General features: G+C 42.0%; 2 protein-coding genes across 4 annotated transcripts in view; both read right to left on the bottom strand.

The window, feature by feature from the left end:
* Positions 1-22,065, bottom strand: part of LOC145344518 (hemagglutinin/amebocyte aggregation factor-like) — a 39,886-nt gene that overhangs the window by 7,302 nt on the left and 10,519 nt on the right. For all 3 annotated transcript variants that reach the window (XM_080191702.1, XM_080191701.1, XM_080191703.1), the window contains exons 2-3: positions 2,719-2,799; positions 1,212-1,241 (exon numbers count right to left, since the gene is read on the bottom strand). In XM_080191702.1, coding sequence (XP_080047828.1) covers positions 1,212-1,241; positions 2,719-2,776 — 88 coding nt within the window. In that variant the 5' untranslated portion in view covers positions 2,777-2,799. The remainder of the gene's footprint in view (positions 1-1,211; positions 1,242-2,718; positions 2,800-22,065) is intronic.
* Positions 13,106-21,065, bottom strand: LOC145344364 (hemagglutinin/amebocyte aggregation factor-like). The gene is made up of 5 exons (XM_080191490.1): positions 20,996-21,065; positions 20,799-20,877; positions 20,264-20,452; positions 16,465-16,617; positions 13,106-13,243 (listed from the first exon to the last, which is right to left on the bottom strand). The coding sequence occupies exons 1-5, from the start codon at positions 21,063-21,065 to the stop codon at positions 13,198-13,200; spliced, it is 537 nt and encodes a 178-aa protein (XP_080047616.1). The 3' UTR covers positions 13,106-13,197.

The following is a 22,065-nucleotide window of genomic DNA, read 5'->3' as shown; positions in this document are numbered from 1 at the left end:
GATGGGTATCCATGAAGGCACCAGCAAAGCCTGATGGTTATGACAGCTATCTCTGTAAGAGGCTAAGGACTGTGGGAGCAGCAAGGCTACACTGGGGTCTACAGTGAAGATGTGGAGATGCCAGCGTTGGACAGTGAAGAACAGACACAGGAGCTGATTGGACAGTGGCTACTGCTATGGGCTTTGTTCCGATGTCTCCGAGTCCTGGACTCTGGGGGTCTTGTTGCGATGGTTAGTCCTGCAAATGATTGAATATAGATTCCTATCTGTCATGCTCCTGAGAGAGACACAACTCCGAGCATTCTTAGAAGCATAGAATTCATAATGCAGAAGGACAGTGATTGATTAGCGCCTGTTCTATGAATATGTGACTGGAAACATGATCAGTGGGAGCAGGATCTCCATAGGGAGAAACAAAGGGATTTCTGGAATGACAACCTACATGTCTACCCATTGCAAGAAGACCTCTGAGTCTGGGACTTGGAGACATTGGAACAAAGAGGAAGTCTGATCGCCTTGCCTCACCACCGACAGTATCTAAATACAGATTGCGAGTTTGGATATTTTGTGAAGCTTTTGAATATGATGTGTATATCAAAGTAAATCAGAGATTAGGTACTTCGAATACAACAATGCAAGACAAAGGTTGAATATTGTGCATGTAATGAAGTTTGATATTTTATGTTCTAAAGTCTGTGTAGTAGAGTTTGATACTTTTGTGGTAATTTGGTACGAGTACAATAATGGAGTTTGTTATACAATAATTTGAGAGTTTGAGTGTCTTTGTCCAGGGTGTCAGTTGACCTAAGTTTGAGAGCAACAACTTGCTGTGACAGTTCCTGGTATGGCACTGTAACTAAAACAGAAGATCAAAAAGAAACTTAATAAACAAAAGCAACATGTCAGACGCAGCCCCAACAGCACCCACCAGTTGCAGAAGGTCTGAAGCACTTGTGGAAACCACATGCTCCCACTCCAAGGCCACCCACCAACAATGTATCCACAGTAGAGGGCTGACAGTCGGGATAGACAACCCTTTCGACCGCCAGCTGCCTGCACCTGTTAATGGCAAATTTTGCTCGTCCCAGGAGGAGGCTTACAGGGAGTTCCTAATACAATGTTTGCGTGGATAGGCTACCAGTGTGTGGTGTTTATCTACTAAGGTACAATATTCATATTCTATTTTGAATATTAAGATTTATGGGACTTACCAGGATGTCGGATCTCATTGGGTGTTTGTGCTACAAAAGATAACATTATTGAGAATATATTAGTTAGATGCAAATCTCTTAATCATTTCACAAGTATCATGTGTTGAAAAATTACAAACCATGTATCATGAGGTTTCCTCTCATGCATAGCAAACTCTGGGCTGCAAACAGAATGTAAGGTTTGTCTGCAGTGATTATTTTATATCTCAACATTCAGTTGTGTGTCCTCAGGGACAGTTGTAATCACAATATCATTGTGTGTTTGTTATCCAAATCCCAACTTTTAAAAGGAAATGTTATTCCTTTCTCAAAGTTACAAAGACAATGTGGAAAGGGTAAGCCCTTAATCCCTCTCCTTGCTTGCTCCGAAAGTCAAATCAAACAGAAGCCAAACCACACAAGAGATATACTAGATCCAAGCTGACAAGAACAGATACTACACCTGATTCCAAACTTGATCCTATGCTTGATCTTAACCTAAAGATGAGAGTCCAGATCCTAAGTTTCAATCTTCAATAGTAAATTGAAGTTTTACTGAAAGATGTTCTTGGTATAAGAACTCACATCCCTCCCAGTCTGTGTAACTTCTCAGTGTACCTGTTATCCTCATCAATGAATATTAAAGGGATTAAATCACAGACTATTGGGTCCTCTTTGTACAAAGCAAGCATTTGATTTACGGTGTGTTTTTCCTGCCTTGATGAGGATGTAACTTCTATTTCTCCCTTTGATAAAGCTTACCCGAATCCTACAAAAACTATACCTATAAAGTCAAACAGCTGAAATAAATGTACAGCCTGGGCAACAACATATGGAAGAGACACTCACACTGATGCTGGAGAGATATACACTGGAGATCTTGTGGGGCCCAGAATAATAAGAAGAGGTCTCACAATACCAGGTTAAAGTCCAACAGGTTTATTTGGTAGCACGAGCTTTTGGAGAACTGCTGGACATCCTGTTCTTAGCTTTGATATCCAACACATATCCCTATCAGCTGCCTTAATAAACACACCATGTGAACCTGAGTTTCAAAATTCCATTAACTACAGCTGCTGCGAAGAAAATCTGGAGAAAGATAGAACAGCAGGTGATTTTGTCAAGGAACAGGAATTTCTACCCTAGTCTGATCCAGCCAGAAACAGATAAACTGTCCGAAGTCACGCATTTCATTAACCATACGGCCCACTCACCTGATGAATGAGCAGCACTCTGAAAGCTTGTGATATCAAATAAACCTGCCAGGTTTTAATACAACTAAAACAGATAAAACTCTCCTGTCTCAAATGACTTCAAGCCTTCTGCATAATATTAGATTAGGGAGCTCCATTCCAGATCCCGTGAGCAACTCGCCCACAAACCAACAATTACATACAGCTCTTTACATTTCCAAACAGACATTTATTGGCACTAAGGTAGTAATTTTATTGAAAGAAGCCACCAGATTGGCTGGTTAGGTTATGAAACTGTTACACTGCATTAGTAAAACTATTTCTTTTCCATTTACCTGGAGTCTCTCCATGGATTCCAGCAATGAGGATGAGAAGAAGACCAAGTGTCCTCATTGCACCTGATTAAAAGGCTGACTCTGAAAGCAGAACAGAGGAGAAGGATCTTGTACTTGTGGCTTTTATATCCAAACACATATCCCTATCAGCTGCCTTAACAACATACCATGTGAACCTAAGTTTCAAAATTCCATTAACTACAGCTGCTGCTGAGAAAATCTGGCAAAGATAGAACAGCAGGTGATTTTCTGAGGGAACAGGAATTTGTACCCAAGTCTGACCCAGCCAGACACAGATACAGTGTCCTAAGTTGTACATTTCACTAACCATACAGCCCAGAAACAGGCATTAGTGCTCTCCTCCATGGGTAGTTTACATTATTTTCCTTGAGGTTTGAAGTCAACTTTATCCTCATTTAGATGAAGGATGCCAATGTTGGGGAATGAAACACTTTCAGCTTTTTAATCCAATCTCAGTAGTAAACACTCCTAGATTAGATTGAAGATGCACAATATAATTTGCACCATAATGTCCTCCAACAGTTCAAGATTGGACCAGGTACATTTTTTCACATTCAGTGCAAATGTTCATACTGTGAATTGAAATATTACTTTATATGTGAAAGAAGATGAGACATTGATACACTGACTGAAGAATGAACCTTTTCATTGTTAAGATTTGCAATATGGACTCCCACCAACTGCTCCTGCACCAATGATAAATGTTGGGCAGCATGGTGGCACGATGGTTAGCACTGCTGCCTCACAGCGCCAGGGACCTGAGTTTGATTCCCAGCTTGGGTCCCTGTCTATGCGGAGTTTGCATGTTCTTCCCGTGACTGCGTGCGTTTCCTCCAGGTGCTTTGGTTTCCTCCCACATTCTGAAAGATTTGCTGATTAGATGCATTGACCCAAATAAGTGCCGGACTGTGGTGACTAGGAGAATATCACAGTAACTTCATTTCATTGTTAATGTATTCATACTTGTGACTAATAAATAAACTTTAAAAAATAATACTCTGTATTGGTTAAACTACAAACTACAAGGAAATCAGAAGGAAAAGTTGGAAAAACAAATATGATTTCTCAAAATTGGAACACTCTGATTACCATAAACTTTGTACTCAGATTACAAACTGTGAACTTCTAATAGACTAACGTTCTAAATATATGGACCTGATATCATAGGTAGAAATTCTGAGTGACATTGAATCTTAAAAAGACTCAAACAACATTGAATAACTAGTTGACTGGTTAATTCAATTATACTAAAGAGTGATTATAAAAGTTGTATCCCTTTCTTTGTTTTACTTCTTACATGCCTCTTGGGATGGGGAGGAACCTCAGTTGAGCCGGGGGCAGAAGAGAATAGACTTGTATATTCAAAGTTCTGTCAGAACTTTATCTTGTATACAATATATTAGTATTAAACTATTCCTTGTTGAAGCCACAAGTTGCCTTTAAATATACTACATTGGCGACGAGGAAAAATATATCAGTTGTCAGGAGATCCCAGTGTGCAATTAGAGGGGGAAACAATCTTAAAGTGTCTTTCATGGCAAAGGTTGGACTAATTGACCCAGAGAGCTGGGGGGAATATATCAAAAACTTGTGTTATTTCTTCATGGCTAATGAGATCACAGAAGGGGAAAAAATGAAAAGTGATACTACTCACAATCTGTGGTCCATACCTATAGCCCAGTGAGGAGTTTAACATCACCTGATGTTCCAGCTAGTGAAATTGGTCAAAGATCATTTTAACCTGCAACCTTCAATCATAATGTTAAGGTATGCGTTTCATTCTGTTGTGAGGGAGCCAGGGGAAGCTACCTCCCAGTCCGTGGCCGGATTGAGAGGCACTGCAAGTTCAGCCCAACTTTGGGGGAGATGTTTAGAGTCCATTTGGTTTGTGGGATCAACAGCCTGACAATACAGAAAAACTGCTGGCTGAGACTAAAATCTATTTGGAAGAAAAAAACCGCAGAATGGCCCAGGTGACTGAATATACTGAGCACTGAATGAACTACAAGATGTGCCCAACAAAGTGAATCATTTATGGTAGGAAACAGCTGCTGAGAAGAACAGCCTGGGTGAGGGTGCAGCAGAGTCCAAGAGAGGCAGTACGGCACCCGAGGTGGAAATTTGCTCTTGACACTGAGAGAACACTTCCAGGAAACTTGCTGATGCAGGAAGTATGCATGTTTCTGTTGCAACAAGGAAAGACCATTTACAGAAGGAAGCAGGTAGGATTGAACTCACAAAAAAAAACAATGGTTAGTTTAACTCCGTTAAAGCAACTAGCTGAGGGATTCAAAACTTATATTTTAAACCAGATTCAACTCAAGGCCACCTATACAAATAACCTTGTTGGTCACTTGCAGATCTCTTAAAATGGAGGTTGACATAGGAGCCACAGCCACTGTCATAGGGGAACAAGCATTCAAATACCTCCAGAAAGGACTGCAATACTTCAGGTTGAATAATTCAGAGAGTATTTTCTCTACCCATACAGGAGGGACACTGAAGACAGGAAGGTCAGCTATAGTAACGATATCCTACAAAAACTAAATCTGTTCTAGTGACTGATAGTTACAGATCTTGTCTCATGGGTCGAGACAGTCTGAAACAGATAAAATTAGACTGGTTTGCGATATTGAATATTCAGGATGGAGATTTTCAAGAGCTACCATGTAGGTATTCTGATGTTTTCCAGAAGGAAATGGGACAAACAAAAAGGGGCTAAAACCAAAATTTATCTGAATCCTGAGATAATGCCTAAATTTTTTCGAGCTATCCAGTGCCTTATGCACTCCATCATAAAGCAGAATTGGAGGTAGGAAGATTGGAAGAATTGGGTGTCACAAAATCTGTACAGTTCTCAGAATGGGCTGCACCCATAGTCCACAATTTGAAGCCAGATCACACTGGAAGAATCTGTGGGGATTATAAATTAACTGTAAACTGAGGAGCTCATACAGATAGATCCCCTATTCCAAGAATGAAGGACCTCTAAGTAAAGTTAGCAGGGGGTCTTAAGTACACCAGGTTAGATCTCAGTCATGCCTACCAGCAGCTGGAGTTGGAAGAAGAATCCGAGAGGCTGGATACTATCAACACCCACAAAGGGTTATACCAGTACACACATTTACACTTTGGAGTCTCATTGGCCTGTGCCATTTTCCAGTGTACAATGGAAAGTTTATTACAGGGCATTTGCAAAGTAGCAGTGTTCCTGGATGATGCCTTAATTACTGGAGCATACCCTGAGGAGCACAGGGCAAACCTCAAAAAGGTCCTAAAAGAAGCAGGTGTCTGTTTAAAACAAGAGAAATGCACTTTCCAGGCAGATGAAGTTATATTCCTGGGTTTCAGGGTAGACGCTAAAATCTTAAATCATTTGGAGGACATGATTAAAGCCATAAAGGAAATACCGCAGTCTAAGTTATGTCAGAATTAAAATCATTCCTTGAGATGGTGAATTATTACAGCAGATCCCTACAAAACATATCTACAACTTTAGCCCCATGTAACCAGCTGTGAAAAAAGCATCAGCACTGGAAATGGTGAGAGGCACAAACAGGGACATTTGCTGTAAGGCAAGTCTTATAGTCATCAACACCATTTGTACATTTTGATCAGTCAAACCATTGATAGTTACCAATGATACCTCACCATGTGGAGGGGGAAATGGAATAATATAAGTTTCGGATCCCTTGTTGGATTCCTCAGCCATTGTACTTTTTTAATCCATTTGCATCAGGACCTTATCAGATGCTGAGAAGAGGTATTCTCAAATTGACAGAGTGTCTGGTGGTAAATTATGCAATGAAGAAGGTTCATATATATGGTAGACACTAGCATCAGATATGACAATATCATGCCTTTAAGAAGTGTAGTTGTGTCTTGTTTCTTGTGAAAGGTATGTTTAAAAATTAATTCTGGCTTACAGTACCTATCTGCCTGCTCCAGGCAGCTCACTTGCTGAGAATGCAGAAGCATAATTGATCCCAGATACTGGGGTGTTTGTTCTAATCTGGAACTGCCTACAAACCCGCTTGGATTCAGTATTTGCAGATTTGGCAGGGAGTATCGAGGCAAGGCAAGCCTCTCAGAAAGAAAACCGTGACTCAAGGCAAAGAGTTTTCCATGTTGATGATTTAATTATGGTGAACTTTGGTGATGGATTGACATGGGTGGCAAGGCAAAATTGTAGAAAGAACAGGAGCAGTCTCGTACATTGTAAAAGTGCAAGGTCAACATATGAAAAGAATGAGGATCGTCTGAGGAAGAAATTTGGGCCTGATCCAGGGAGTGTGTGGCAGCTACAGATACAGGGATACCTACGGTTAATGTGGCGCCTAGGTAACCAGCAGTTTCAGAAGCCAAGGAGGAAGAAGCTACAGAGGACGATGTCAATCTGTAGTTAATGTCACTCTAATAGTCAAAAAGGGAGGTTGAGAGAAAAAAGGGAATTATCGACCAGTAAGCCTAACTTGTGTAGTGGGGAAAATTGTCAAATCTATTATCAAGGACTTTAAAGGGGAACATTTAGAAAACAGTGGCAGGATCAGACAGAGTCATCATGGATATATGAAGGGGAAATCATGCTTGACTGTTGGAATTCTTTGAAGATGTAATTAATAGAGTTGACAAGGGGGACCCAGTTGATGTGGTATCTTTGGCCTTCAGAAAGCATTTGACAAAGTCCCACATAAGAGATTATCATGCAAGGTTAAAGGATTGGGGGAGATGTATTGAGATGGATAGAAAACTGGTTGGCAGAGAAAAAACAAAGAGTAGGAATTAATGGGTCTTTTTCAAATTGGCAGGTAACAACTAGTGGGGTCCCACAGGGATCGGTGCTGGGACCCCAGCTATTCTCAGCACATAATGATTTGAATGAGGGAACAAAATGTAACATCTTGAAGTTTGTAGATGATACCAAATTGGGTGCGAGGGTGAACCGTGACAAGGATGCATAGATCTTTCAGCGTGATCTGGACAGGTTGAGTAAGTGGGCAAATCAATGGCAGATGCAATATAATTTGGATAAATGTGAGATTATTCACTTTGGAAGCAAAATCAAGAAGGTAGATTACTATCTGAAAGGCTGTAAAACACAATAAGCATAAAGATTTTAAAGAAGCGTTCCCAAATCAGATATCACCTTTGGTCAATAAACAAAAATATCTTGAGGCCCAAATACAGAAAAGGTTAAAAGCAGAGCAAAACTCCATTAATGCTGACCTACATATCGAGAGTGAAAGTTTGTTCACTGTACTGCCAGTTTCCATGTATTTTATCATTTAACAATTAATAATTCAAAGTAGATGGGTTAGCATAATTTTCCCGATAAAGGCAGCTGTCTGGGCTGATCAGGAAGGTGTTAGAGTTGGGAATGTATCATTTGTGAAGATGGGACAACAAGGCCAATCCTGCCCTTCCTGAAACACACACGTTTACTTTTCAGAGGGGAATATTAATCAGCAGTCCTAAATGGGAACCTTGGCTGATCTGTTTGTCATCTAGTTCAGGGTTGTGTAAGTCAGCTTTAGTGTCCCAACTGCAACCATAGTTGTGATCAGCAAAATGATCACAAAAACAGGGAACAAACCCAAGAGTTTGCTGTTTTGCTCAGAAATGTACCATGGTTTAACTCAGTTAGCTGGATAGCTAGTTTGTGATGCAGAGTGACACCAACAGTGTGGGTTCAATATCCATACAGGCCGAGATTATTCATAAACGCCCTGCCTTCTCTACCTTGTCCCTCACCCGAGATGCGGTTAAATCACCACTATTGTTACCTGGGACTATGGTGATTTTACCTTTAACTGCACCAGATGTGGAAATTTTTGACTGAATCCAAATGGAAATTTGAGAGAACTATTTTTGGTGAAAGTACCAGAAAGTAGGATATGAATGATTCACTTAGAAATGCAAGACAAACAGAACCTCACTGAACAGAGCCAACAATAGACACAACTTAGCCAAGCAGCACTGGCAGACAGAAGGGCTGATCTTGTGTCACCCAAAACTGTATCAAAACAACTCCCTAACTTGGGAAAATTATGAATCAAATTCATCTCAGAAAAAGGTTTGTAAAATCATTTCAGTACTATTTTCATTATTTGAGGCAATTCCATAATGTTGGAAGAAAATCTTTAGCAAGAATAAAGATTATATAATCATTTAGCAACTGCATCAGGCCCTCGTGATCATAATGGCCTTGTACCCGTTCGTTCTGTGAGTAAATTCATTAATCACCCGCTCCTTTGCTGAATGTTTAGTTTAATGATAAAGTTATATCGATTGTGCAGTAATTTTAAACTTGAACAGCTTCATTGGAGCCAACTAAGATAAGCAAAGCTTTACAGCATCTGCTTGCAGTAAATTGATCCTTTTTAACTCTTGTGCATTCTACACATACACAGTCAGTCATTAAGGTATTCAAATTTCACAATAAGAGAAGTGAATGAATAGCCACCTTTAAGCAGTAATTTAGGTACACTCAGTATATGAATACCGTGGTTTTACAGGATGCAAGTGTGAAACAACTATGGATGGGATTTTCCAGTCCTGCCCATCCCTGGACTGGAAAATCTCACTTAAGGTCAATAGTCTTTATTTGTCCATTCTCCAACTCACCATGATGACTTCTGTGGTGAGCAGGACAGAAAGATTTAGGTCAATGTATAAATGTTGCTTCAGAACGTAATTTGTGAGCACATTTGGATCTCAGAAACTGCTGATGACATGTTGTAACCTCCATTTCTCATTTTGCTTTTAAAAAATCTTTTCAAAAGATGTTTTTATTCATTCATGGAATGTGGACATTGTTGATTCAGTTGGAATTAATTGTCCATCCCTAATTGCCCTTGAGAAAGTAATGGTGCACTGCCTACTTTAACTGCTTCAGTTTGTGTGGTGTAGGTAAGCCCACAGTGCTGTTAGAAAGAGAGTTACAGGATGTTGACCCAGCAACAGTGAAGGAATAATGATATATTTCCAAGTCAGAATGATGAGTGACTTGGTGGGGAATTTCCAGGTGATGGTGATCCTATGTATCTGCTACCCTTGTCCTGGATGATACTACAGTAAAAAGTCTGACAACACAAGGTTTTAGTCCAACCGATTTATTTGATAGTAAACGCACAAGCTTTCGAGGTTTCCCTCTTCGTCAGGTGAATGGAGAGTTCTGGCCTCAGACAGAGCATATAAAGCACAGACAGTTTAGAGATTACTGATTAGAATGAGAATCTTTACACCTAACCTGCTGTTCAAGTCCTAAAGTGGCTGACAATGTGTGTGGAAGGAGCACTGATCATGGATTTGGAAGGTGCTGTCAAAGCAGCCTTGGTGAGTTCCTGCAGTACATCTTGTAATTGCTACATACTATTGTCATTGTGTATTGGTAGTGGAGGGCAGTTGTTCCCAACTATTGTGCCATGGTGTGTCATGAGAAGGGTGTAAGTATGCCATGGCCATTGGCACTCCCATGCATACACCCTTGCATCAAGCCACCAGACAAGCATCAACCATCACCCTTTGACACTGTGATACCACTTATTTTTCTCCAGACACAGAAACTTCTCTCCAAAGGAATATCTGAATGTCAAAAGGGAGAGATGGTTGTAATTTGTGTTGTGAGGCTGCAGGCTTTTGTTCAGGAGCTGGTTTTGACTTTACCTGGGTGTAAGGGGTAGCTGGAGAAACAGGGTCCTAGCAAGCACTGGAGTTGATAGGACCGGCCAATGTTTTTGCTGTGGAGTCTGCCCTGACGTGCATTTGCGCCTTGGTCAGCCCCAGGTTGGGGAGGGGATTAGCAGAGGCCACAAGCAAAGCCTTGCTTCATGTTGGATCATTGGCTGCTATGCCTGTACATTGGTCTCCTCATATGGCTCATCTGAATCCTCAACCTCTCAGGTTCATCCGTTTCAACATTCTCTCATCCGAGGAGATGTCTAGCTCCTCCATGTCTCTCTGTAGCAACACATTCCCCCTTTATAGTGTTAGATTGTGCAGGGTGCAGGAAGAACACAATGATGCAGCACGTTATCTATGATGATATCTGACCTATCCAAACATCTTAAAAGCATCTTTCGGAGGCCAAGACATTGCTCTGTTAAGGACCTGGTGGCTGAATGTGCAACACAGTATCTCTCCTCTGGTGCACTCGTATCTCCACAGTGTACCCATTGGAAGTTTCAATTTTGCACATTGGCCCACTGCTAGGTCTCAAAGTTCATCACCAATTCAACTGAATATCAAGGCCATTAAAAAACCTCAGGTAGAGGAAGAGAAATATGTCTACTGTTTGGGGAGTCTAAGACTTTGGGGCATTGTTAAAAAATTTGAGTCATACTTTTCAGGAGTGAAATTCTGAAACACTTCCCCATGTAAGGTGTGGGAGCAGTTTGAATAACAAAGGATTCTAGATCAATTGTTAATTTTAAATCTGAGCTAATATGTTAACCATTGGAATTCAGATGCGGAGTATAGGTTGGTACATGGAGTTGAGTCATCCCACCCCAACGCCCCCCCTCATCCCAATCCTCCACTTACTTTATTTTCAGATCCACACTACTGCCTGATCAGCCACAGCACATCATTTGTGAAGCAAGAAAACATCCTCCCTCCTATCAGCATCCTGGGGATTACTATTGACCAGAAACTGAACTGGACTAGACGTATAAACACTGTGGTTACCAGAGAAGAAGCGACCCCACAGTTATAACTCCCCTCCTGACTCCCAACACATGTCCACTATTTACAAGGCACAAGTCAGATGTGTGATGGAAAACTCTCCACATGGCTGGATGATGCAGCTCCAACAACACTCAGGAAGCTCTGATGTAATCCAGAACAAAGCAACCAGCTTCATTAACATTCCTTCCAGGAACATTCATTCCCTCCACCACCAATGTACAGTAGCAGCAGTGCATATCATCTACAGAATGCACTGCAGAAAACCATCAAGGCTCCTTAGACAGCACCTTGCAAATTCATGAGCAATACCATCTATCAGGACAAAGGCAGCAGATGTATCAGTACGCCATGCCTAGAAGCTCCCCTCCAAGTCACACATCATCCTGATTTAGAAATGTATCCCTGTTCTTTTGTTGTCGCTGGATCAAAATCCTACAACTCTGTCACTAACCGCACTGTGGGTGTACCTACACCACACATGGGCTGCATCAGTTCAAGAAAATAATTCACCACCACCTTCTCAAGGTCAATAGATGCTGGCCTAGCCAGCAATGCCCAGATGCCATAAATGAATAACAAAAAAGGACAGCCCCAGGTGTCAGGAAGCCGCCATACACGCATTTAATCCCCTCCACGCCCCTCCAATTCCCCCCTTCATCCCCCATTCTCTGGCCTTTATTCCCAACTTCCTCTTCATCTCCCATGCCATCTTCTTCATCCCAACTCTGTAAATTCACACCTGTATAATCCTAATGTTATTTGCATATTTTTATTGAAAAACATGACTAGTCACCATGGTCACTGCGAATCAAGGGTGTAAAAAGTTGATAGAGCCACTCAGAAACTAACCTCCCCAGAAAAGTGCATATTTTGTCAAAGGAAAATCACACAAAAAGATTGAGGATACCTCACTCACATACTGATTAAGCAAATTTTGTGCACGTGTATAGGAAATCTTCTTGTTATGGCATGTTGAACACAAAAAAACAGTGAAAACTAGTTCAGCTGCAGCAGACCTGGCGACAGCTATGCCTTGATACCCAGAGTTTGAATGAATACTGAGCTGACCTAATACTTCCAGAGGGTGCAGGTCTCAAACAGCTCTCAGACCAGGGAGACAAGGACAGATACAGAGGAAGTTCGGCTTTGCAGCACCAATGAAAACTCCAAGAAGAAGCTAAACTTTTGACCGAAGAGGAATTCGGCAGTGAAGGGGATTGGATTATATCCAGTTATAAATGAAGGAGAGCTGGGAGAAAGGGTGACTGGAGATTGGGGAAACAACCCCACACAAACCAGGAAAACCACCCGTAGAGCTGCCCCGAATCTTGCCCCTTGAAATGAGTACTTTGTGACTGCCCTGGGGAGAGTGACAAGCTGTGCCTTTGGCTTGAAGATTTACCCTTTGGAGTACACTGTCCTCATCTGGGGGGAAGTAGGAGGGTGGCTAGTGTTGGAAACAGAAACATCAGGCACAATACTGGAAAGCACAGAGGGGGCCTTCATGCCTGTTTCGCCTCTCCTTTTCCTGAGTTGACAGAACATGTCGCTGATGTTTTGTGTAAAACATATGTTCCATTTCCTAACCATTAACATGTTTTATCTTGTTTAACATTACGGTCACCCCAAAATGAAAATACAGAAAACCAAATTACTTTATCTATGTCAGGTTTTACTTCTTTTGAATTTTTATTCAATTTTTAATTTGGAATATATTTCATTATGACGTCTATCTGGCCATTGGTGAATGTTTTTCCAGCAGTCTCTGCTGAATTAACACTGTTGCATGGTGCAATATTGATACCTCCATCGACGGTCCCTGGAATGGAAAATGATAAAAAAAAGCGGTCATTATTGATAGGACCAGCAATGCATTGCAGCCATATCAGGCTGCTCTCCATATCCCTTCACCCCTGGCTTACAGGTAGTCCAGTCTCTCAGCTGACGAAGGAGCAGCGCTCTGAAAGCTCGTGATTCCAAATAAATCTGTTGGACTTTAACCTGGCGTTGTGAGTCTTCTTACAAGGTAGTACAGAGGCAGTCTTATAAGTAAAGTATTTAAGAGAGTCTCCCAATCAAAATTTCCATTTCCTTATAAAAGTGGCTGTCGCCCCCATCCCCCCCGCCCCCCAGCGACCCCAGTGTCACCCTACTCAGTCTGCTAGAAGCACCACATGTCACATTTAAATGATTTTTGGGTCTTGTCCTGTGTGACCTCCCCCACCTCCGTCTCTGCACTTCTGTCTATAACTACCCCAGAAAATCACCACCATTATAAAAAGGGGAATTGCTCGGCCTGTTATTGAGTTTACCAGTGGGAAGGTGGAGAAGGTGAAAGGTCTCTATCCTGAAGCTGCAGTTTCTAAGCTTTAAAAGGAACCTTGTGAAATGTGCTGAGGGTTTAAGGAACGTTCTGTTTCCATCATTATGAGATGCTTCGAAAGGTTAGTCATGGCACGAATCAATCCCAGCCTCCCGGACTACCTGGATCCACTACAGTTTGCCTATTGCCACAACAGGCCCACAGCAGACGCCATCTCCCTGGCCCTGCACTCAACCCTGGACCACCTAGATAACAAAGACGCCTATGTCAGACTCCTAATTATTGACTACAGCTCAGCCTTCAACACTATTATTCCTACGAAACTTATCTCCAAACTCCGTGGCCTGGGCCTGGGCCTGGACTCCTCCCTCTGCGACTGGATCCTGAATTTCATAACTCACAGACCACAGTCAGTAAGGATAGGCAACACATCTTCCACGGTCATCCTCAACACCAGTGCCCCACAAAGCTGTGTTCTCAGCCCCCTACTATACTTCTTATACACCTATGAGTGTGTGGTCAAACTCCCCTCTAACTCGATTTTCAAGTTTGCTGATGACATCACCATAGTGGGTTGGATCTCAAATAATGACGCGACAGAGTACAGGAATGAGATAGAGAATCTGGTGAACTGGTGTGGCAACAATAATCTCTCCCCCAATGTCAACAAAATGATGGAGATAGTCATCGACTTCAGGAAGGTAGAGGAGAGCATGTCTCTGTCTACGTTAATGGGGCGAAGTAGAAATGGTCAAAAACTTCAAGGTTTTGGGGTCCAGATCACCAACAACCTGACCTGGGTCCCCTCATTGCTGACACTATAGTTAAGAAAGCCCACCAATACCTCTACTTTCTCAGAAGACTAAGGAAATTTGTTTCGTCAGTTACAACTCTCACCAACTTTTAAGGATGCATGACAGAAAGCATTCTCTCTGGTTGTATCACAGCTTGATATGGCTCTTGCTCTGCCCAAGACCGCAAGAAACTACAAAAGGTCGTGAATGTAACCCAATCCTTCATGTAAACCAGCCTCCCATCCATTGACTCTGTCTACACTTCCCACTGCCTTGGCAAAGTAGCTAGTAATTATGGACCCCACGCACCCCGGACATGCCTTCCTCTTGTCAGGAGAAGGATACAAAAGTTTGAAGTCATGTACCAACCAACTCAAGAACATCTTCTTCCCTGTTGACGTCAGACTTTTCAATGAACCTATCACGCATTTAGTTGATCTTTCTCTACACCCTATCTATGACTGTGTCACTACATTAGGAATAATGGTAGGAAGGATTATTACTTACGTTGAGAAAAACTGCAGAAGGCGACGGTGCAGAGGGACCTCGGGGTCCTTGTGCATGAGTCGCAAAAACCCAGCTTGCAGGTGCAGCTGGTGGTCAGGAAGGCGAATGGGATGCTGGCCTTCATCGCGAAGGGGATTGAATATAAAAGTAGGGAGGTCTTGCTGCAGCTATATAGGGCATTGGTGAGGCCGCAGCTGGAGTACTGTGTGCAGTTTTGGGCGCCGTACTTACGCAAGGATATTTTGGCCTTGGAGGGAGTGCAGAGGAGGTTTACTAGGCTGATACCAGAGTTGAGGGGGTTGAGCTATGAGGAGAGGCTGAATAAACTAGGCTTGTACTCGTTAGAGTTTAGAAGAATGAGGGGAGATCTCATTGAGATGTATAAGATGATGAATGGGATGGATAGGATAGAGGTGGAGAGACTCTTCCCGCTCAGAAAGGACAGTAGGACTAGGGGGCACAGCCTCAAGATAAAGGGGGGGCAGTTTAGAATGGAGTTGAGGAGGAACTTCTTCACTCAAAGGGTGGTGAATCTCTGGAATTCTCTGCCCGTTGAAGTGGTGGAGGCTACCTCGCTAAATATTTTTAAGACGCGGGTTGCTGGGTTTTTGATAAGAGAGGGGATTAAGGGTTATGGGGAGAGGGCGGGAATGTGGAGCTGAGCCAAGACAGATCAGCCATGATCTTATTGAATGGCGGGGCAGGCTCGAAGGGCTAGTTGGCCTACTCCTGCTCCTATTTCTTATGTTCTTATGTTCTTATTCTGCACTCTCTTGTTTCCTTCTCTATGAACAGTATGTTTTGGCTATATAGCACACAAGAAACAATACTTTTCACTGTATATTAGTACGTGACAATAATAAATCAAATCAAATCAAACCAAACATTCCCCACAGCCAATTAATAGATTTTGCTTTGGAGATTTTATTGCTTGTGTAGAAGTGAAGGGTGCAAGCCAAGAGAATACAGTGATTGGTAACACTTGATCCACAGGTATCTGTACCATGGGGCCTACAGACACTAAAAACAATAAGAAAACATGTAGAGGCAATATCATATTTAATTATGAGAAAGTTATGTTGAATCTAGATTAGAGACCATCATCTACAAATCACAGCCATGTACACTCTACTTCCGTTACAAAATTCTCTGTAATCATGTTCTGGTCTAAATAGTGGTCTCCTTTCCATAAATATTAAAACAAGTGGTCAGATTTTAGATTAAACTATATGATCTCTATGACTGACCGGTTGGTACCACAGTATAATTTCCCTAAATCACTGTGTTGCCAGCAACCAGCATGATGAATGAAACTCTGGAGTATCTGTCCTGGTATCATTGACTCTAGTTGTCGTTAGTCAACCTACTGCGCGCAAAAAGAGAAATAAAAATTTTAATAAGCAACAAGTTACTTACTCATGATGGTTGTTATGGTAACTGGATACACCAGTAAGGTAGAAAGAGTCAGGAACTATCCATTTGAAGTAACCATCAAAACCATTGAGATAGCTTGTCCATTGACAGTAACTTTTGCAGACGTTTTTCGCTTGGCAGCAGTAATATTTCCACCTGAGAATGATAAAGCAGTGAAACAGTGAAAGCTACAATCATTTCAGACACAATACTGGAGTTCTAGATCCAGTAACAATATGGTGACATAAAGAAAATAGGTGAACAATCTAAAATAGTTGAGAGTGTGTTTATTTGTCAAAAAAAGTACTGGAGAGCTGGGGGGGTAGGAGGGAGTGGGTGGCAGTTGGGTGGGGAGGGTGATATGTGTGGAGAGTTGGACAAAGTTGGAGATGACAGCATCACCCTTTAAGAGGAAGCAGGATGAAGGTTCCTTCATTTGTATAATAATATAATGCGGCTGGGGCTCTCCCAAAATATTCTAACTCCCCAATTCACATGAAAACTGGAGTAACTGTCGCTGCTTTTTTTGAGTGGGATTTTCAGATTAAATCTCCCTCACTTTGAGCACTGCAGAGTTCCTAGACGGATTCCCTCTAAAAATCATCAGGGGGCAGGTCCTATTCCCACTGGAAACGTCAGCAGCATAGTGCTGGGTGGACCACTGCGCATAGGCCAATCTGTCAGTGTGGAGATCAGCACATGCACAGTGGCCTCACACTGCCAGCCTCCCGATCACTGGCCAGCCCTGCAACCCCCTCATTGCTGCCCTTGCTGACCTCTCTCCCCAGCCCTCGATCGCTGATCTCCCGGACCTCCCCGGCCAGCCCCGATCTCCTGATTCCAACCTCCCCGCCCCCCCCACCCCCCCAAGCAGTCCCAACCCTCACCACCACCCCAACAATGTTGATCCCAACATCACCCCAGTAGTGTAAACATTATTCTGCCCTGCCACCCCCCCCCCCCCCCCCACCACTGGCAGCCCCAACCTCCCACCCCACCAGGATGACCAGCCCTGATCACTATCCTCCATCCCTCTGCCACTGACCAGCAATCCCGATTGCAGAGAGATAGAAGTGGTAGTGGTGGTGAGCAGTTGTCCACCCCGCTTGGAGTGAATCACCCCCAGCGGCAGGGGTGGGGGCATGTGGAGACACTCGTGGTGCTGAAGACTTCAGTCCCTGACCCATTAATGAAATGCAAATGCCAATTATAGTATTACTCTGAAAAATGTTGCCGCAGAGATGCATGGATGCTGTGGCGGCCAGCGGGAAGTTTGGAAAATGGCCTCTGCTGATGTTTCCTGGGAGAATCGTCCCCTACATTTCTTTCAGCCTGCAGCTCCAACAGTTTGCTCAGTAGCACTTCCCTGATGATTGCATTTTTCCTGATTTCCTCCCTTGCTTCCAAATCCTGATTTACAGCTATTTTGGGATGTTACTAGTATCCTTTAGAGTGAAGCCCGATGCAAGATACCTGTTCAATCAATTTGTCATCTCCTTACTTTCCAGTTGTATCACAGCTTGGTATGGCTCCTGCTCTGTCCAAGACCACAAGAAACTACAAAGTGTCATGAATGAAGATCAGTCTATCACGTCAACCAGCCTCCCATCCATTGACTCCATCTACACTCCCACTGCCGCAGAAAAGCAGACATCATAATTAAGGACTCCACGCACCCCTGACATTACCTCTCATCCACCTTCTTCAGTCAGGAGAAAGATACAAAAGTCTGAGACCATGTACCAACCTACTCGAGAACACCTTCTTCCCTGCTGCCATCAAGCTTTTGGTGGACCTACTGTATATTAAGTTGATCTTTCTCTACACTCCACCTATGACTGCAACATTACATTCTACACCCTCTCCTTTTGCTTCATCTGTTCATGGGCAAGAATTTTCACTGTATCCCAATACATGTGACAATAATCAAATCAAATCAAATGGTTAGGCGGATTAGGTTTAGGAAATATATAGAGTTACATGGATAGGGTGGGGGATGAGCCTGAGAAGGATGCTCTTTTGGAGAGTTGGTGCTCAATGGGCTGAGTGGCCCCCTTCTGCACTGTAGGGATTCTATGATTCTAAGTTTCATTTGCTAACATGAATTAAAAAGCCAACATTAAACTGGTTTTTCAATAGTTTGAAATTGCAATTAGATTGCAGGTTCTGTGTTGTGTATCTATGTTACAAATGTAATCATTTAGTCATACTCTATGTATAAATCTAGACCAAAGTGCACAATATATTGAAAATAACAGAGAGGCTGGTCAAAGAAAATAATATTTTAGAAACACAACCATATGTCAGACTCTGATGGCAACAAAACACATTTATGGCATTTACATCATCAAAACAGACCATTTACCCCAATGGGTCCAAATTGATGTGTACGCAAGCCTCCTGCCACCCATCTTCATCTGACTGTATCAGCATTTCCTCCTTCCTCCCTCACATTGTCTCTCCTGAAATGCATCAGGTTACTATTTGCCTCAGTCAGTTAACTTCCCATTCTAATCAGTCTTACAATAAACAAGATCCTCCACAATTTCCTATTGGATTTGTTAATGATTATTTTACTTCCATTAAATTTAGCTTAAGATAAGTGGAAACCCACTTGTACATTTACTCTAGCAAAATCTTTCAGAATCTTTAAGAGCTCTCTGGAATCACCCCTTAGCTTTCTCTTTTCTTGGAATTCATATTATGTAGGGTCTGAATTAGAATGCTTGCTCATAATTACATGATGCATAAATCCAGGCAAGGTTGGAGGCCGGAATTGATTTGTGCCACGACTAACCTTTTGAAGCACTTCATAATAATGAATGTCAGAGCCAATGGACTAGAGTCATCAAGACACACTGCCTGGCTTTTCTTTGGTACCGATGATCATCTTCTTGAAGCAGATAGGGACTTCAGATTGGTGTAAAAAGAGGTTAAAGGTGTCTGTAAATATCCTCACCAGCTCATCCACACAGGATCTGAGTGCTCATCCGGGTTCCCCAACCAGGCCAGTCGCTTTCTGTGGTTGACTTTTGAGAAGGCTGATCTGACATCTGCAGTAGTGACCTCCGATATGGGTTCGGCTGAGGCTGGCAGAGTGGAGGGTGTGCTGTCACTGATCTCTTGTTCAAAACAGGTATAGAATGCACTGAACTCCTCGGGGAAGGGTGAATTGGTGCCAGTGATCCTACATACCTTCATCTTGTAGTTTGTTATATCTTGCAGACCTTGCCATAGTCAGTGGGAGTCCATATGGCTAGCCTGGGACTCTAGCTTGGTCCAGTACTGTCTTTTGGCATTTTTGATAGATCTCAGTAGGTCACATCTGGATATCTTATATAGGTCAGGATCACCTGACTTGAACGCCTCAGACCTGGACTTCAGTAAGCAGTGAATCTACCCATCTTTGGACACTAAGGGGCAATTTAACATGGCCAATCCATCTAACCTGTACAACTTTGGACTGGCACATTATAATTAAACAAAAGGTATTAAACTTCCATACAAATAGAGCATCATGGTGGTACAGTGGTTAGCCAGCCTGGGTCACTTCTGTAAGGAGTCTGCACATTCTCCCCATGACTGCATGGGTTTCCTCCAGGAGCCCTGGTTTCCTCCCACAGTCCAAAAGTCATGTTGTTTAGGTGCACTGGCAATGTTAAATTCTCCCTCAGTGTGTCCGAATAGGCGCTGGAGTGTGGCGACTAGGGGATAATCAAAGTAACTTCACTGCACTGTTAATGCAAGCCTACTTGTGACAATAAATAAATAAATTTAACCAATGCTTTAGATTTCAAATTACCTCCTATCCTCATGATGATTGTTGTGATAAGACGCCATACCACTAATAAAGGAGTCAAAAGGGCAGGTGAAGGAAAACTCTCCATCGAAGTCGTTCACATAGTTGGTCCAGTCACACGTTGGCCACTCACTGAATGTATCCTTGCATTCAAAATCCCACTGGCGATCCTCATGGTGATTGTTATGTTGACTGGAACAAAATACACAAAATGCATTTTCAGGACAACTAATGTCAAAAGAAGTTTGATGGATGTGTGAGCTTACCTTTATGCTTAAATTAAACTTCAGACTCAGAGGATGATGGCCTTCTCCCTCTGTTATATAGACACTAACTAAATTGAGCTAAGGCAGAATTAACCCAAAGATTATGATTCCACAACACAGTCAACCTGTGTGTAACTTATACACCCTGTTTGTCTCCATATCTCTTTGTCATTCTGGAATATCAAAGGACAGTTCACAGAGGAAATGTGGCTTTTTTTTTGAAGCTAACAGGTCCTTTCCAGATTATTATGCAGTGATCTTTAGCCACTTACCTGACAATTCTATAAATTGTCTGACGGGTCAAGCATCTAAAATTGATGTTATTATCAAAGCCATTCACCCAACGTTTATCTGAAATATAGCACAGTTATTAACCACAAATGACTTTCTAATGCACATAAACTTAGAGAACAGGTGGAACAGTATTTCACTGACTACCAGCACAAAGTGAGGAATACAGGTTCAGCACCCTGATCATTATCTTCCTGTGTATTGTGAAGCTGTTTGATGATAAGCATGGGTTTTACTGGGATCCCCATACAACCCTTAATTATTACTTAGACTTGCATGTGAAAAATTATTATCTGTGGCAGGGATAATATTAAATTATACAGTGGATAGACTGCTAAGGTAAAATATTCATATTCTCTTTTGGATATTAAAGATTAATGGGAACTTACCAGGAGTTTGGACCTCGTTGACTTTTTGTGCTAGAAAAGATAAGATTATTGAGGATATATTAGATGGAATCTGTTGTAGATTCTTAACTCTGACACAAATATCATATATTGAAAATTTACAAATCCTATTTAGTGAGGTTTCATCTCATGGTTTGCAACTTCTCAGCTACAAACAGAATGCAAGATTTGTTTGCAGGGATTATTTTATATCTCAATATATAAAGTTGTATGTGATTAGTACTTGGACAGTTATGGCCACGATTTGGTTGTGCGTTTGTTACCCAAGTGTGAACTTGAAATCTTCAACAGCAAGTTGAAGTTTTACTGAAAGATGTTCCTGGTATAAGAACTCACATCCCTCCCAGTCTGTGTAACTTCTCAGTGTACCTGTTATCCTCATCAATGAGTAGTAAAGGTATTAAATCACAGACTATTGGGTCCTCTTTGTACAAAGCAAGCATTTGATTTACAATGTGTTTTTCCTGCTTTGATGAGGATCTAACCTCTATTTCTCCCTTTGATAAAATTTACCTGAATCCTACAAAAACTGCACTTATGAAGTCACACAGCTGAAATAAACACACAGCCCAGGCAACAACATACAGAAGAGACAGTCACACTGATGCTGGAGTGGTATACACTGGAGATCTTGTGGGGCCTAGGTTTTAATAGATCTAAAACAGATAAAACTCTCCTATTTCAATTGACTTCAAGCATTGTGCATAATATTAGCTTAAGGAGACCCAATCCAGTTCCCATGAGCAACTCACCCACAAATCAACAATTACAAATAGCTCTTCATATTCCCAAATAGATATTTATTGGCACTAAAGTAGTAATTTTATTGAAAGAAGCCACC

This window comes from Carcharhinus amblyrhynchos, chromosome 6 (genome assembly GCF_965287045.1).
Source record: "Carcharhinus amblyrhynchos chromosome 6, sCarAmb.v2.hapA, whole genome shotgun sequence".
Classification (NCBI taxonomy): Eukaryota; Metazoa; Chordata; class Chondrichthyes; order Carcharhiniformes; family Carcharhinidae; genus Carcharhinus; species Carcharhinus amblyrhynchos.
The sequence above is the reverse complement of the archived record's forward strand: the minus strand, read 5'-3'. Positions and strand labels throughout refer to the sequence as shown.

Coding starts and splice junctions, on each gene's coding strand:
- LOC145344364 (XM_080191490.1), bottom strand. CDS start 21,065: ATGGGGATCCCAGTAAAACCCATGCTTATCATCAAACAGCTTCACAAT. Junction 20,878..20,995: donor ACAGGAAGATAATGATCAGG/GTGCTGAACCTG, acceptor GCTATATTTCAG/ATAAACGTTGGGTGAATGGC. Junction 20,453..20,798: donor ACAATTTATAGAATTGTCAG/GTAAGTGGCTAA, acceptor ATTTTGTTCCAG/TCAACATAACAATCACCATG.